At 40.1% G+C, this 13,896-nt stretch overlaps 1 protein-coding gene across 1 annotated transcript in view; it reads left to right on the top strand.

Moving 5' to 3' along the window:
• The window catches only part of NALF1 (NALCN channel auxiliary factor 1), a 715,406-nt gene that overhangs the window by 687,938 nt on the left and 13,572 nt on the right, over nucleotides 1–13,896 (top strand). Inside the window, exon 2 of the mRNA XM_067536804.1 lies at nucleotides 12,998–13,169. Within this exon, the coding sequence (XP_067392905.1) occupies nucleotides 12,998–13,169 (172 nt within the window). The remainder of the gene's footprint in view (nucleotides 1–12,997; nucleotides 13,170–13,896) is intronic.

Here is a 13,896-nt window from a genome sequence, read left to right on the forward strand (position 1 = left end):
GGTATATATGCATATATAATTTAACATTTGCAATTTATAATTTTGGCAATGTGATTCGCTGAATATTGGTCACATGGCCCAAAATTAATTATGTGCCACTGTCCTGCCAGGCATACCATACCACATACTGTAGGGCAATGGACAACATCACTGACATTCCAGAGGACAGCCAACATGATGAGCAGCTCTATGACCATCCAACATGGCGACCCGCTCTGCATGATGACTTGCAGAAGTCACCTGGTTCTTTTGCACCCACTGTGGACAGGAATTAGTCAGCTTCCAGGTGTTTTACTTTGGGTAGATAACCCAGCCAGCATCCCATATTTTAAGGCCAAAGGGACCATTATGTGCACCTCCTGAACAATACAGATCGTAGAATTACCTAAGAGGAGCCAGCCAGCTGGCCCGATCTTCCCCAGGAGGAGGAGATGAGTGCTCACTCATTACTACAGGTAGGAAGAGGAGCTGCTTGTGGGCTCTCTGTCTCTCACTTGAGGGGCTGGTTTTATATCTTGAATATAGCTGGTAGAACAATTCCTTGTCAATAATATGAGTGGAGAAGTTAGCTCTTTTTTGCTGTCCACAAATTGTTCGCAAACAAACAGGCTTTCTTTCTTTTTTTTTTTCTTCCCCAAATCCACTTAGTATTTGTAATGATTTTACAAGCAAACACATTTCAGCCTCTGGTTTGTCAGTTGATCATTTTTTTTAATCATTATCTTTAGCTACTTGTGATGTGTATTGGTCACTAAAGTCACAAGGTATTTTTTCCACTTCCTGCCCTCTGACTGAAGCTTTTTTACCAGGAATATAATGAATACCAAATGGTGACTAACTAAACATCTAACTTTATCATCTACCTAACTGATAATATATGTATATCCTAGTAATATTTGTTTTTTGTAAAGCGCAACAGTAAAGTTTGTTATGATGACCACTCTGTGTAGGCATATACATATGTTGATCTGGATATACGAACCACATATTGATAAGCTCCAGAGGGGTAGCTGTATAGAGCAAAAACAATGAAAGTCCTATACCACTTTAAAGACTAACAAATTTAATTTCTGCAAGCATAAGCTTTCGTGGGCTGCAACCCACATTGGATTGCAGCCCACGAAAACTTATGGCTGCAGAAATTAAATTTGTTAGTCTTTAAAGTGCTGCAGGACTCTCGTTGTTTATATTGATAAGCATACATGTGCAAAGCATTTGTTTGTTTTTGAATGTTTCCCTGTAAGCATGAGGAGCATTTAAATTAGGTTTAATACAGACATCAGAGTAACCAAGACCACTAAACACTGCTGTGTTTTTGTTGCTGTGATGCACTATGAAAAACTTCAAAAGTTTAGCATGTACTTAAGTGGTTCCTTGAATCAGGAATCTAGCTCTTCCCTGATATTATCTCTCCCTGTATCATGTCTTGTCCTACCTAACCTTAAACTCTGTGAGGCAGGGACCGTGCCTTTTTTCCCCTAATATAAGGTGCCACATGTACTTATAGATGTAACCATAGCGTTTAAGCTAAGGTGGTACCAGATGATCTAGTCTGTCCTCCTGTTTATCACAGGCCACTAAACACCACCCAGCCATCCCCACGCCAAACCCCACAACCAGAAATGCACCCAAGTATTACAGACCACATGAGAGTGAACTATTGTGTGTCACTGGCAGAGAACAGAAAAAAGAGGTCTGCCAGTGCCAGAGGCCCTTGCAAAGACTGGAAATTGATTAAGAGAGAGAGAATCATTTGGGTATAATAAGTGACCCATGCCCTATGGTGCAGAGGAAGACAAAAAATCCCAAGATCACTGCCAATCTGAGCTGGGGAAAATTCCTTCCTGATCCCAAATATGGAAATCAGCTAGACCCTGAACATGTGAGCAAGAACCAGTCAGCCAAGTTCCTAAGAGAGAGGATTCTCAGTACCACCTCAGAGACCTTTCCCACCCCATCAATGTTCTATCTCCAACTGCGGCCATCTCTGATGCTTCAGAGGAAGGAGACAAAAAAAACCCACAAAAACCCTAAACAGAAAACATGGGGGAAATCACTTCCTGGCCCCTAAATATGACCTGCTGAAGACCTCATAATATATACAAGATTAAATAATAGTAATAACTGTTGTGGGGTGTTCAATTTTTTATTGGTGTGAAAATTTTTACTGGTGAGTGAGAATTCCCTATGCAATGTAATGGGAAATGCAGGTATACATAGGACTACAATGGTCCGCAAAGCTCAGCCTGATCAAAGTACTGTAATAAACTTCATCATGGAGCAAATCTCAGCAAGAGTAGTCGAGAACTCAGGCAGTTTTGAAAGAAAATGGGAAACAATAGTCAATTATTTCAGTTTGATAATATATATGTACACCTTCTCTATGGCTTTCTATCTATCTGATATTATTATATGGATATAGGGCTACCCTTATCTAGGTTTGTTTGAATTTTGTTACTGGGGGAGGAAAGGACAGTTCTTATAACATTTTCAATATTAGAGTTTGAAAATAGTAATTACATTCATTTCAAAGTAACACATAAGTAAAACCATTTAACCCATTTTTAAGTGTGCCCACTTTTCTGTATATAGGGAGCACCTCATCTGTCTTGGAAAAATAGTCCCCTCTAGATTGGAGGGTGAAAGGCCATAAACAGCACACAGCAATACCATATTCAATTAACATTTCAGGGGAATTTTCAATATAAAATTTGTAATTACATAACTGGAACATGCAGACAACACTGACACTAATATTCTTAGTAAAGTCAATCTGACAAATGCATTGATTCTGTTCCACACCAGTGTATAGTACATATGTCCATTTATGCCTGTTTATCTTGATATATTGTGTGTGTGTGTGTGTGTTTGGGGGAGGATATAATATATATATTACTCACATGTGTACACAACAAAGTTTCAAAACTCTTATCCCATGCAAACAAAAAAACATAGTTCATGCTTATGGTTTCACAGCTAAGATGTCCAAAAGGCATCTTTAATTACTATGATTAACTCATAAAATACACACAAACTACACACAATAAAGATTATGTTTTTATCTCATGAGTTTTTGGTTAAATGTACAAATCATGAAGTTTTGCTCTCCATGTTTTACTAGAGTCTCTTGATAGTTAACATATTCTTATATCATACAGTATAGTTTATATATCCTTTCCTTCTTTAAAGGCCCCCTTTATTTTAAAAAAACTATGTCAGGCTTCTATACTGTGGAAGCCATAAAAATGGATTTTGTACAGTTTCCACAGACTTACCTTAGTTTCTATGAAACATAAGCTAAGACGTATGTTTTATTGAATTGAACCCTTAGAGAGTATGTCATATTTTGGAGAGACAATAATTTTGCACTAGAGACATATACTCAATGTGAAATCTTGAGGATTGTCTCTGCCCCAGATAACGTGACATACAATCCCTTTTCTTGCATTGCCATTTCTATGGCTAACGTCAGAAGAAAAGCAGATAAGGGATCAGGGAACAGAAAGAAGAGTGGGAAAGCCAGAATGTGTCGGCATGTTAGAATTTCAATAAATGTACATTTGCCCTTGCAGCCATTGGCAGTACGGTAATGGGGAAGGCCCTGCTTAACTTGCAATATTGTGGAAATTGCAGCTTTCTCAATATTAGGCTTCCACTGCAGTTTTGGCAGCAGGCGCTCCGTCATGCACGGAGCTGACAGTGAGAGCCCTGGCCGCTCTGAGGCTGAGGCCCTGCTCTCAAGCCTTGTGTTCCCACGCTCAGCCCTGGTCTCCCACTCTCAGCTCCACTTGGCCAACAGCGGGAGTCCCCGCTCTCAGCCCCTGGCTGTCAACAGCGGAAGCTGCCTACAGTGGAAGTTCCTGCCCTCAGCCCTGGGCAGCCAACAGTGGAAAATCGCAGAAAAGTAATCATGGGCTTTATTGTCACAAATAATAGAGTCCATGATTACTTTTCCACAATTTTCCATGGCTTATCTGCAACTCAGCCGCAGTTTTTTTTGACAATCATTCCACAATTCAAGTAGGGCCTTAGTAATGGGCTACCTCACTAGTAAATCAGAAAACACATGTGTATATTGTAGCCTGTCCAAAAAGAGCAGTGTCATTCTGTTAAACAAAGAAAATAAACGGAGTGATGAAGGAGGGAAAGAGAACATATGACAAAGAAAAATGAAGAGGATTCAGAAAGAAGTGTTTTTAATAGACCTGAACTTTTTCATTGGCTCTGATATTCTGACAGCTACATATATGTGCAGGGTGCCAGATACCAGCGGTCATTCATAATTCTAAATTACTTACCCAAAGTTGAGTTCAGAGGAATGCATACTTCTATACACACACACACACATATATATATAAGCATAGTTGAACAGTAGTCCCACTAGTTAAAGTGGGTGTTTAAAGGTGGGATTTTCAAACATGCCAGTTGTAATGGTGTACCTAATTCCCTTAGGTGCTCTTGAAAATCCCAATTTAACTGCTTTGCTGGTTTGTGGCTCTCATGTTTTGCCCAGCATCATACAGAGATAGTGGCCCATATGGAACAGGTTGTATGAAGAACTGACATTTTAGATGTTTTCTTTTGACTTTGTTTTGCTTTGGAGGAACAATATCTACTTGGGAAGAAATAGCAGTGTCCTTTTTTGGCAGTGAGTGAGCCAGCGTATGCTGAAAAACAGCTTTCTGTTGTATCTGATATCTATGAACAAGAACTCCCATGTCCTTTCCCAATGACATGATAATTTGATGAAGACACTGTAAGAGCTCAGCATCCCAAAGATTCCAATTAAGTGCCTCGTTTAGTCTACAAGTGGGGTTGCTTATTTGTTTTAATGTGTCTATTGAGTGTGTGTGCGCACACAGGCATGGGGGTGTGCATGTGTGTGTGTTGGATGCTTGAGTCATTCATATTCTGTATGTATTAGCTTGGCTGTAAGTAAATTAACAAAACGTATCAACTTGGAAAACAATGGAGAGAATATAGAAATGGAAGTTCTTTTATAGAAAAAGGCAATATGCTTTTTTCTAGGAAAATATGGAATCCCCCCTTTTACTTTCTCACAGACTGCTGAAGACCAGTTCACCATAGCAAGTAATATCATGCAGGTTAATTAGATGTGAAATTAGAAGATGAAAAAACAGGGGAGTGTAAAGGTGGAAGCAATGCCTACTTGGAGGGAGGAGGGCAGAGAGAAAAAGTGAGAGAGACTGAAAAAGAAAATCCTTTCCAAAACGATGGTCATGAATAATTTATCTTTGTGCTACCAATGAAGAAAAATGGTGCTTTATTTACTGTATATAAAAATGTATGAGCTGGGTGCATTTTCTATATCAATCCAATACTTGTAAAACACAATTACAACCCCACATATAAAGTATTCGTCCCACATCTCAAAAAAAATTTGGAAAAATGTTAGCAATAAAATGTAACTAATTTTTGTAATGGTTTTATTATCTACAATAAAAGGTAAGGGGAACATCCACTGTAAATATAAATCTTTGACTTAACCACTGAAGTGCTCAAAAACAAAAAGACAAATGGTTGCCAATAAATACATAGCTGCAACATGAATACCCGTGATGTCGGTCAACACATATTATCAGTGATGGTTTCAAATGTAACCAACAGAAACCTATGTAATGAACCTGTGAATTTCAAGGATTTAGGGAATTTTAGCAGGTAGGATAGGACTCCTAACAATCTGAAAGCCAGAAAGAATGTGAACTTCTTTGAAGAATGCTGAATGGGATGTGGAACTATGCTGGCTGAGGACAAGTTATAACAAACCTATGTGCTATAGAAATACTATGGACGTCACACATACTTCATCTCCAGAAACACAGGTTCTTTTTCGAGTAGTGTCCATATGGGTGTTTCACTTCAGGTGCAAATGAGCCCTATGGACCTTTGATCAGAGATTTTCTGAAGCAGTACCCAGTTGGACTGTGCATGTGCCCTAAATATCCTTCTGCCCCACACTGAGGCTACATAGGGCCCTTAGTTGCTTCTCAACCATCTTAGCCTGAGATGGCGTATTCAGCATGTCCACTTCGGTCGGTCAAGCTAGCCTGGACTAGTTTGTTAGCTGTCAGAGTTTATTAGTTTAGTTTAGTGGTTAGTAGTTAGTTAGATTAGTTTTGTAAGAGGATTATTTCTTGTCCTCTTATTCCTCTCCCCTCTATTAGGAGGATAAGACAAGATCACCAGGGTTCAAACATTGCCTCACTTGCCTGGAGACAAACCCAGTCAACAATGGACATTCCTAATGCATATGTTGTCTTGGAGAAACACACATTCCACGGGAGTGCAATTCCTTTTTAGGCATTAAGGGCAGGGCCAGGAAGAACCAGGAGATTAAGATAAGACTGTTTATGATGGAGCTTCATCATGCTTCAGACCCAGGTCAGGAAAATTGCCCTGTACACGAATCTACAAGCAAGTATAATGCTCCAACTCCCTCACATCAACATTTCCCTAGACCTTCTAAGGGAAAGATTTTGGAGACTCAGAAAAAGGTCTCTAAGAAAAGAAACTCTGGTTCTTCCCACAAACAGCCCACAATGAAAAGACCTCAGTCTTCTTATAAGTCTTTCACCTCTGAGGTGTCAGATTCTCAGTCTGGTACCACTGAGGCTCCAGGTCCTCTGGTACTTATGGCACTGCCAGATCCCTGGTCTCTTCTAAGAGACATGTCTCCAGCCATGCTTTGGTACCTAAAATGTCTTCAGTACCGTTGGCACATGATTGAGGCAGCAGGGAGCGACAGTCTGCTTCCAGCAAGGCAGTACCGATGAATACTCTTGCAACTTCCAGTACCCAACATCATGGGACCTTCAGTACCACAAAAAGCTAAGCAGCCACCCCATTTTGTGCTTGCCTCGAGGCATACAATGTCATCAGTACCAACCACTTCCTCTGCAAGACACCTGCTTAGACAGACTTCCACCTTGGTGCTGTGATTTCATCCAGTACCATAGGAATTTAGATACTCTAAAGACCTTTCTGTGTCAGAGGAGCTGTTGATGTCAATACCAAGATCTGCATGGTCACTGGAATTATACCTTTACCCGATACTGCCTGATTCTCCACTGTTCTCTGGTGGAGCTCCTCTTATGGAAGATGATGAGGACCTTTCTTCAGACCTTCAAATCCTTGCCCAAATCTCTCTTACTTACTGGTATAAGAACCTTCTTACTGGTACCTACGTAGAGAAGACACTGGGGGAAGACATTTTGAAACCCCTCCTCAGTAGTATGAACAATCATCAATGCCATTTTCTATTCTGTATGATGCCCCTCAGTGGCCATATTAGGACCCTTGGGAAGCCTACCATCAGCCATTTTCTAAGGCCTCTAGCCTTGTTCGCGGAGACCGCAAGATTTAGACAGTCTCCTTCCCCATATCTTCCTTCTCCACTACCTGAACAGCAGGAGGAAACTTTCAAGGTGCAAGAGGCTAGAGCAGACAAGGAGGCCATCCCAAAAACTCATATCTCGTTGTCTTCTCCAATGAGGCCATGGTGCCTTCCACATCATCCGTGGCTGATGACTTCAAATTGTTTCAGGACCTCGTGAAATGGCTGGCAGATTCTTTGCAGATACCCCTTGAAGAGGTCAGGGAATCATAAAACAAGCTGCTGGACATTTTACAGAGAGCATTTTCTGCTCTGGTGGCCTTGCCCATTAATGAGTCTTTGGAGGATTCAAAGTGCCTATCTAGCAGACCTCTGAAACAATACCACACACTTGCAAGCAGGCTACTACTCTGAATTTTTATTTTCTCACCTCCTAACTCATTCATTGTTGAAACTGTAAATGAACGTAGACAACACCGTGCTGAATCAACACCATATGACAAAATCAAAACCAATTTGACTTTTTTGGATATTAGAGCTATTCATCAGTGACCCTACAGTTTAGAATCATAAACTACCAGATATTAATGGCAAAATATTATCAAACCAACTATTATAAGTGTCAGTCCTTTATTGAAGACCTCTGAGCAGACCATTAAGAGTAGTTCCAGGCCATCATAGTGGAGGGTCAACTGTTTGCTAAAACATCTTTACAAAGTTCCTGGGAAGCTGCTGACACTGGTGCCTTCTCCATTTCCATGGCAGTTGTCATGTGTCGGGCGTCTTGACTCCAACTCTGTGGATTCCTTAGGGAGGTCCAAAATACAGTTGAAGACCTTCCTTTTGATGGCTTGAAATTTTATGTGGAGAAGACTCTTGAGTCATTGCATACTTTGAAGGACTCTAGAGCCAACTTGCATCTCTCAGGATCTACATACCTGCAAATAAACAGAGATATAATAAATCCCAGATAGTCCAGAAATCCCACCCTGTCTAGTTCCCTAGGTTCCAAAGACCTACTGAGCCACCAACGAAAAAAGTGAGGTTTCCAAAAAAACAAACCACCTATTAAATCTGGCCCTACTATGCAATCTTCTTCATCATCAAAACATCAGTTTTGATGGACTGGTTGAGAGTCCAAATCATCCCCATTTTTTGAATTTCCAGCTGCAGTAGTTTACCCACCTCCTTCTCTTTGGGAACCAGCTTTCCCAGTTTCAACAGCCCTGGGAACAAATTATAACAGACAAATGGGTCTTGGAGCTTATAACATTGGGCTACTCCATCCATGTTACATCCCCCCCGGCACCTGAACCCCTTCTCCATCCCTCTTTAGGGACCCCTCTCTTGAACGTTTGTTGAGATAGGAGATCAACCCTCTTCTATGCATAAAAGCCATAGAACCAGTTCCTGATCAGCACATGAGGAAGGTGTTTTACTCCAAGTACTTCCTGGTCCGAAAAAATAATGGAGAGTGGAGACCTATTTTAGAATTGAGACTGACCAAGGGCCAGTCTTACAATGAGGTTCGTTCAGCCATACAGACAGCATTGATGTAGTAACAGCCAGAATCTACCTTCCAATGGACAGGTTCACAATACTATCTGATCGTATCATGAGGCTTCAGTTAAGATATTTAGATAAGTCCGAGATTTCAGCAAGATATTGTCTTCTAGTTTTGGGGCATATGGCAGTTTGCACTTTCGCTGCTTCCAAGGGTGGCACAGAACTATTTATTTGCTAAGCAAACACAGTCTAAATAGACAGGTTTCAGTCCCTTGGCAAGTGAGAGATTCCCTCAACTCATGGAAGTATCCTTGCAATATCTGTGCAGACATCCCTTTACCCAGCCATCTCCAACCATCACCATAACAACAGACCCATATCTTTGTGGGTCTGGGGGCACATCTAGGGACTCATACTTTTCAGAGCAGTGTATAGTACATATAGGTTATCCCAAAAATCTCATCCGCACATCAACCTTCTGGAGCTAAAGGCAGTCAGGAATGCTTGTTTTAATTTTCTTCAAGTGAATTCTCTCTCTTTTCTTTGTGCTGAAGCAACAGAGCTATAGAACTGGTGCATCCTCATATTAGCAACATATCTTCCAGGCATACAAAATATCACAGATCATGCACTCAGCAGGCAGTTGTCCCAAGATTACAAATGGGAATTGGACTCAGACTCTGAACCACGTATTTCTGAAATGGGGATTTCCAGAGATGGGCCTCTTCACCACCATCACCAACAAGAAGCACAGTCAATTTTGATCAATGGGAGAGACTGGGCCTTTGCTTTCTGGGAGATGCCTTCCTCATACCATGGATGAAGGGTCTTTTGTATGGATTTTTCCCAATGCCTTTGTTATTGAAGGTGGTGAACAAGATCAGACAATACAAAGACAGGATCATTCTAAAGTTCCAACATCACCAAATCAGGCCTAGTAGCCTTACCCGATTCACCTGGCCATCTGTAAATACACAGCCTTCTGGCCATTCCTCATCCCCTCTCCCAGGATTCTGGTTGGATACTTCACCACAACCTGGGAATTCATCATCTCAGAGCGTGACTTCTCAATGGTTCATGAGTAGAGAGACTGATTGTTCTACAGAGGTACAACAGATATTACTGAACAGTAGGAAAGAACTCACCCAGAATACCTTGTCATGGATCCACAGGATCAGTGCTAGGACCCCAGCTTTGAAACAGTCACTGAAAGGACCCCTTCAGTGAGCCAGACCACCTAGGGGTCCTCACTCTTCCTTGAAGGCAAGCCCCCTGGCTTTGCTGGTCCTCAGCAGCATCCTTCAGCACTTCTGCTTCCCATCGGGAGTGCCATTCAGTAAGTTCCATCGAGGCAGAGCCCTGAGGGAGACTTGTACAATCTTAGGGAGCAATTCACCTCCAACATCATCTGCAGTGACATTCACACAGGATGTCAACCCTCCAGCTGGTCAAACACAGCTGACTTCTTCTAGCGGGGAGGGGAGGGGATCTCCATGGTCGATACTTGCTGAGTAGTAAATGTCCTGGTGTTTGTCTTTGCCACCATCTATGTGGACTTAGGGTAAATAGCCCTTTTTCCACCCCATACGTGACAATGCAGCATATGAGGGAAACTGAGATGTACACAGTATTCCTACAAAATATTTACAGAGAATTCCCATTCTGTCACATACTAATCTTCACTAGTGGAAAAGATTCAGTCATTGGAATGATCAGCAGCATCTTTCACCTGCTTATTCTCGCCTCGTAGCTATCCTGGAATTGAAAAAAATGGAATTATTTACAAACTGTATCAGGGTTCACTTGGCTGCTATAGCACCTGAGAAACCTTCCCAATGACATTTGCATTGAAACCAACATGATTCCACAAAATTTCAGTTTTGATGAACTGTCGTTTTTCCAATGGAAAAAACATTTAATTAAAACATTCCCAACCAGTCCTACTCCTGAATAAGGTTCACGTCCTGCCCCATTTAAATGACAGATAGTCCTGAAGAAGAGCTCTGTGGAAGCTTGAAAGTTTGTCTCTCTCACCGACAGAAGTTGGTCTAATAAAATATATTACCTCACCCACCTGATTCTCTACATATTTAATATATACCCAACCATGCTTTCAATAATTTGATTGACCTAATCCCATATATGTGACACCTGTTGGTATAATGAAAATAACAAGTACATTCTTTTCACCATTTTAATATGTAGTGGGTCATAATCTATTGGTTGGAGAAGGAATCCTGGTTCTGGCAAATGGTGAATTTTGATTTCAGTCACCTCCCCGTGCCTCCGTTTACCATCTGTAACATGCAGTGTACTTCACAGAGTCTGACACACTTACTATTTATAAAGTACAAGTGATCCTAAAATGAAAGATGCTGTGTGACTTATCTTCAAAAATCTATGTTGGGTTTATGAATGTGAATTTAAAGTCCTGAAGAAGAGCTCAGTGTAAGCTCAAAAGCTTGTCTCTCTCACTAACAGAAGTTGGTCTAATAAAAGATATTACCTTACCCACCTTGTCTCTCCAATATCCTGGGACCAACACAGCTACAACAACACTGCATACATTGAAAATCAGTTGCAATTTCAAAGTTTATCTGAGAACAAAAGAATACTCATATCACCTGGACTGCAGCCTTGATAATCATTAATGTGAATACATTCCATGTAAGCAATTACAATTGAATTTGTAATGAAAATATTTTTCCTTCATAATACAGTGGTTAAAAGCTACTACAAAGGGGTTAACATAAACCACAGATTAGTGATAATGTTTTCAGTTGTCATGTAAAAACCTTACCCATATTTACTGTCATTGCAAATATGCTAAAAATAATAGCTTACTGGTTCTGGAACTACCACCTTGGAATTAATTATAGAAGTTAAAATTTTACTTACACTAATAAAAACTACAACTGATAAGATTAAATATGCCTACATTGAACCAAACTCTCCAACAAATTACCCCTTTCAAGTATCAGCTGTTGAATTTTCAGTGTTTAAATTTTTTAATCTCAGTTTTCCTTTTTTATTAAAAACAGGTATAGAAAGAGGAGAAATAATCAGTTAATCTATATTGCTTTTCAGCCTCTGATAGAAGAAAAGTAGTTACTAAACTTTTCAGATATTTTTGAATGAATACTGAATGGAAATTTTCATTATCCAGCAACCTAGATAATAATCTTAGCCAGTAAATAATGTACTTCAAAATAAATTAATGAAAAAATATATATTTTGGAAAATCCAGAAATTGCTCTGGGATTTAGTGAGTAGGTGTTTCCCCATAATTGCTGCTTGATAGTCATCAAATTCAACTCTTGCCTTTTCTGAAGAGTTACATGTGTGAAGCAGTGAATAGGCTGAAGTGACCATTATGGATAATAGTTTGTCCTGAGAAAATACTTTCTACAAAACTAAACCAAACAAAATCCATTTGCTTTAAAATAAATGAATCGGCTGTATTGCTATACTGCTTCAGATGATGGACTCTTTAATGTGTTAGATCTGGATCACATGTAAATGTTTTCCCTGACTGTTTATAGATTTATCCCCTAGTCCGTGGCTGTTGATGTTCAGGCACTCTAATGTGCTCTTTAATGCAGCAGGCTGGATTGGAGTTTAATTGAGGGGAAGCAGCACCATCTACTGTGACCTGAAGGCTTTACCCTACGTGGTAAAATTATAAAGAGCAAACAGGCTTGAGTGTATTAAGTAAATCTCAATTTGAAATTCCTTCTGGTGTTTAGTTCCTGTGCCTTTTTCCAAATTATTTCTAAATGATTTTAGAGCCACATTTTATTTGTAATGGTACAGGACAGCATACGTATATAATTAAAAGGTGCAACATAGACTGATATATCTCTACAGAAATAAGATTACAGAATAATACTAATCCAGTCACGATTGAGTGATGTTTTATGTTTTAAAATCATAGTCATTTTAGATGGCTTGGTTGGGGTTTTCTTTCAAGAAGTGGGAGGGTAGTGATATGTTAAGGGTTTGTTTTACTCAGGTGATATTCTCTTATCATTTGCTTTAAGAACCAGCATCAGTGTAGGTGTGGAGTACAGTATGTGCTTCTAATAATGACAGTTCTATTGTCATCCATCTATACTTCTGATTCTTCTCTTTTTCTAGACTGTCTACAAAGCCTGGCTCTGTTCCCAGTATTTTGAAGTCACACAGTTTCACTGCAGCAACAGAATTCCTTGCAAGCAATACTGTTTGGAGGTTCAGACAAGGTGTCCGTTTATATTACCAGACAATGATGATGTCATCTATGGAGGACTATCAAGTTTCATCTGTACAGGTATGCAGCAGATCAGCACATCTCACTAGTTTTCATTCCAAACCTTGAAGAGTGTGGCTAACCATGTTTTGTTTCCTAATAATTTTAATGATCAGAGCCTGAAGGAATTCTTCATCAAACAGTTTCTGAAAGGTTTTAGTGGTTGAATCAATACTTTCTTTACCACATTTTCTATAGTTTACCAGTGACCAGAGTAATTAACTCTACAGAAGCACATTTCCAACAGAAAACTGTTCTGATCATTTGTTATGCTTAATAGCTTAAATGAGAAGAGGTAACTTCTGTGTTATGTAATACTAATATATTGCAGACGGGTGACTTGAGCTGTGACACACGCCTTCACCTGCATTCTCACATCTTATGTCCACCACTCACTTACAATAATAGAGCTAACCAAATCTGCTAAATAGTCATGTCCTACTCCTAACTTTTAAAGGGACACTGTCAAGATAAAAACAAGGATAATTTCATATTCCCCTTTTGGGCATGAGACAGAGGGCCCAGAAATCTCTGAACAGTGGAGGAGTATGGAGAACTCTGAAGAGGGTATGAGGAAATTTGCAGAAGTCTAGGATTCAGAGGGAACTCTTCTCCCAACCCCATGGATCCAGAATCATATGCAATGATCTGTGGGTCTCCCTCTGCAGTGTTGGTTGAGCTGCCTCCCCTAGCAGATGTATTGTGCATCGGGTGAATGGGGTAGCCGTGGGAACTAATGCTGTTCAGA

Source organism: Emydura macquarii, unplaced genomic scaffold (assembly GCF_026122565.2).
Source record: "Emydura macquarii macquarii isolate MOO-44397 ecotype Brisbane River unplaced genomic scaffold, CSIRO-AGI_Emac_v2 contig_3671, whole genome shotgun sequence".
Lineage (NCBI taxonomy): Eukaryota > Metazoa > Chordata > Testudines > Chelidae > Emydura > Emydura macquarii.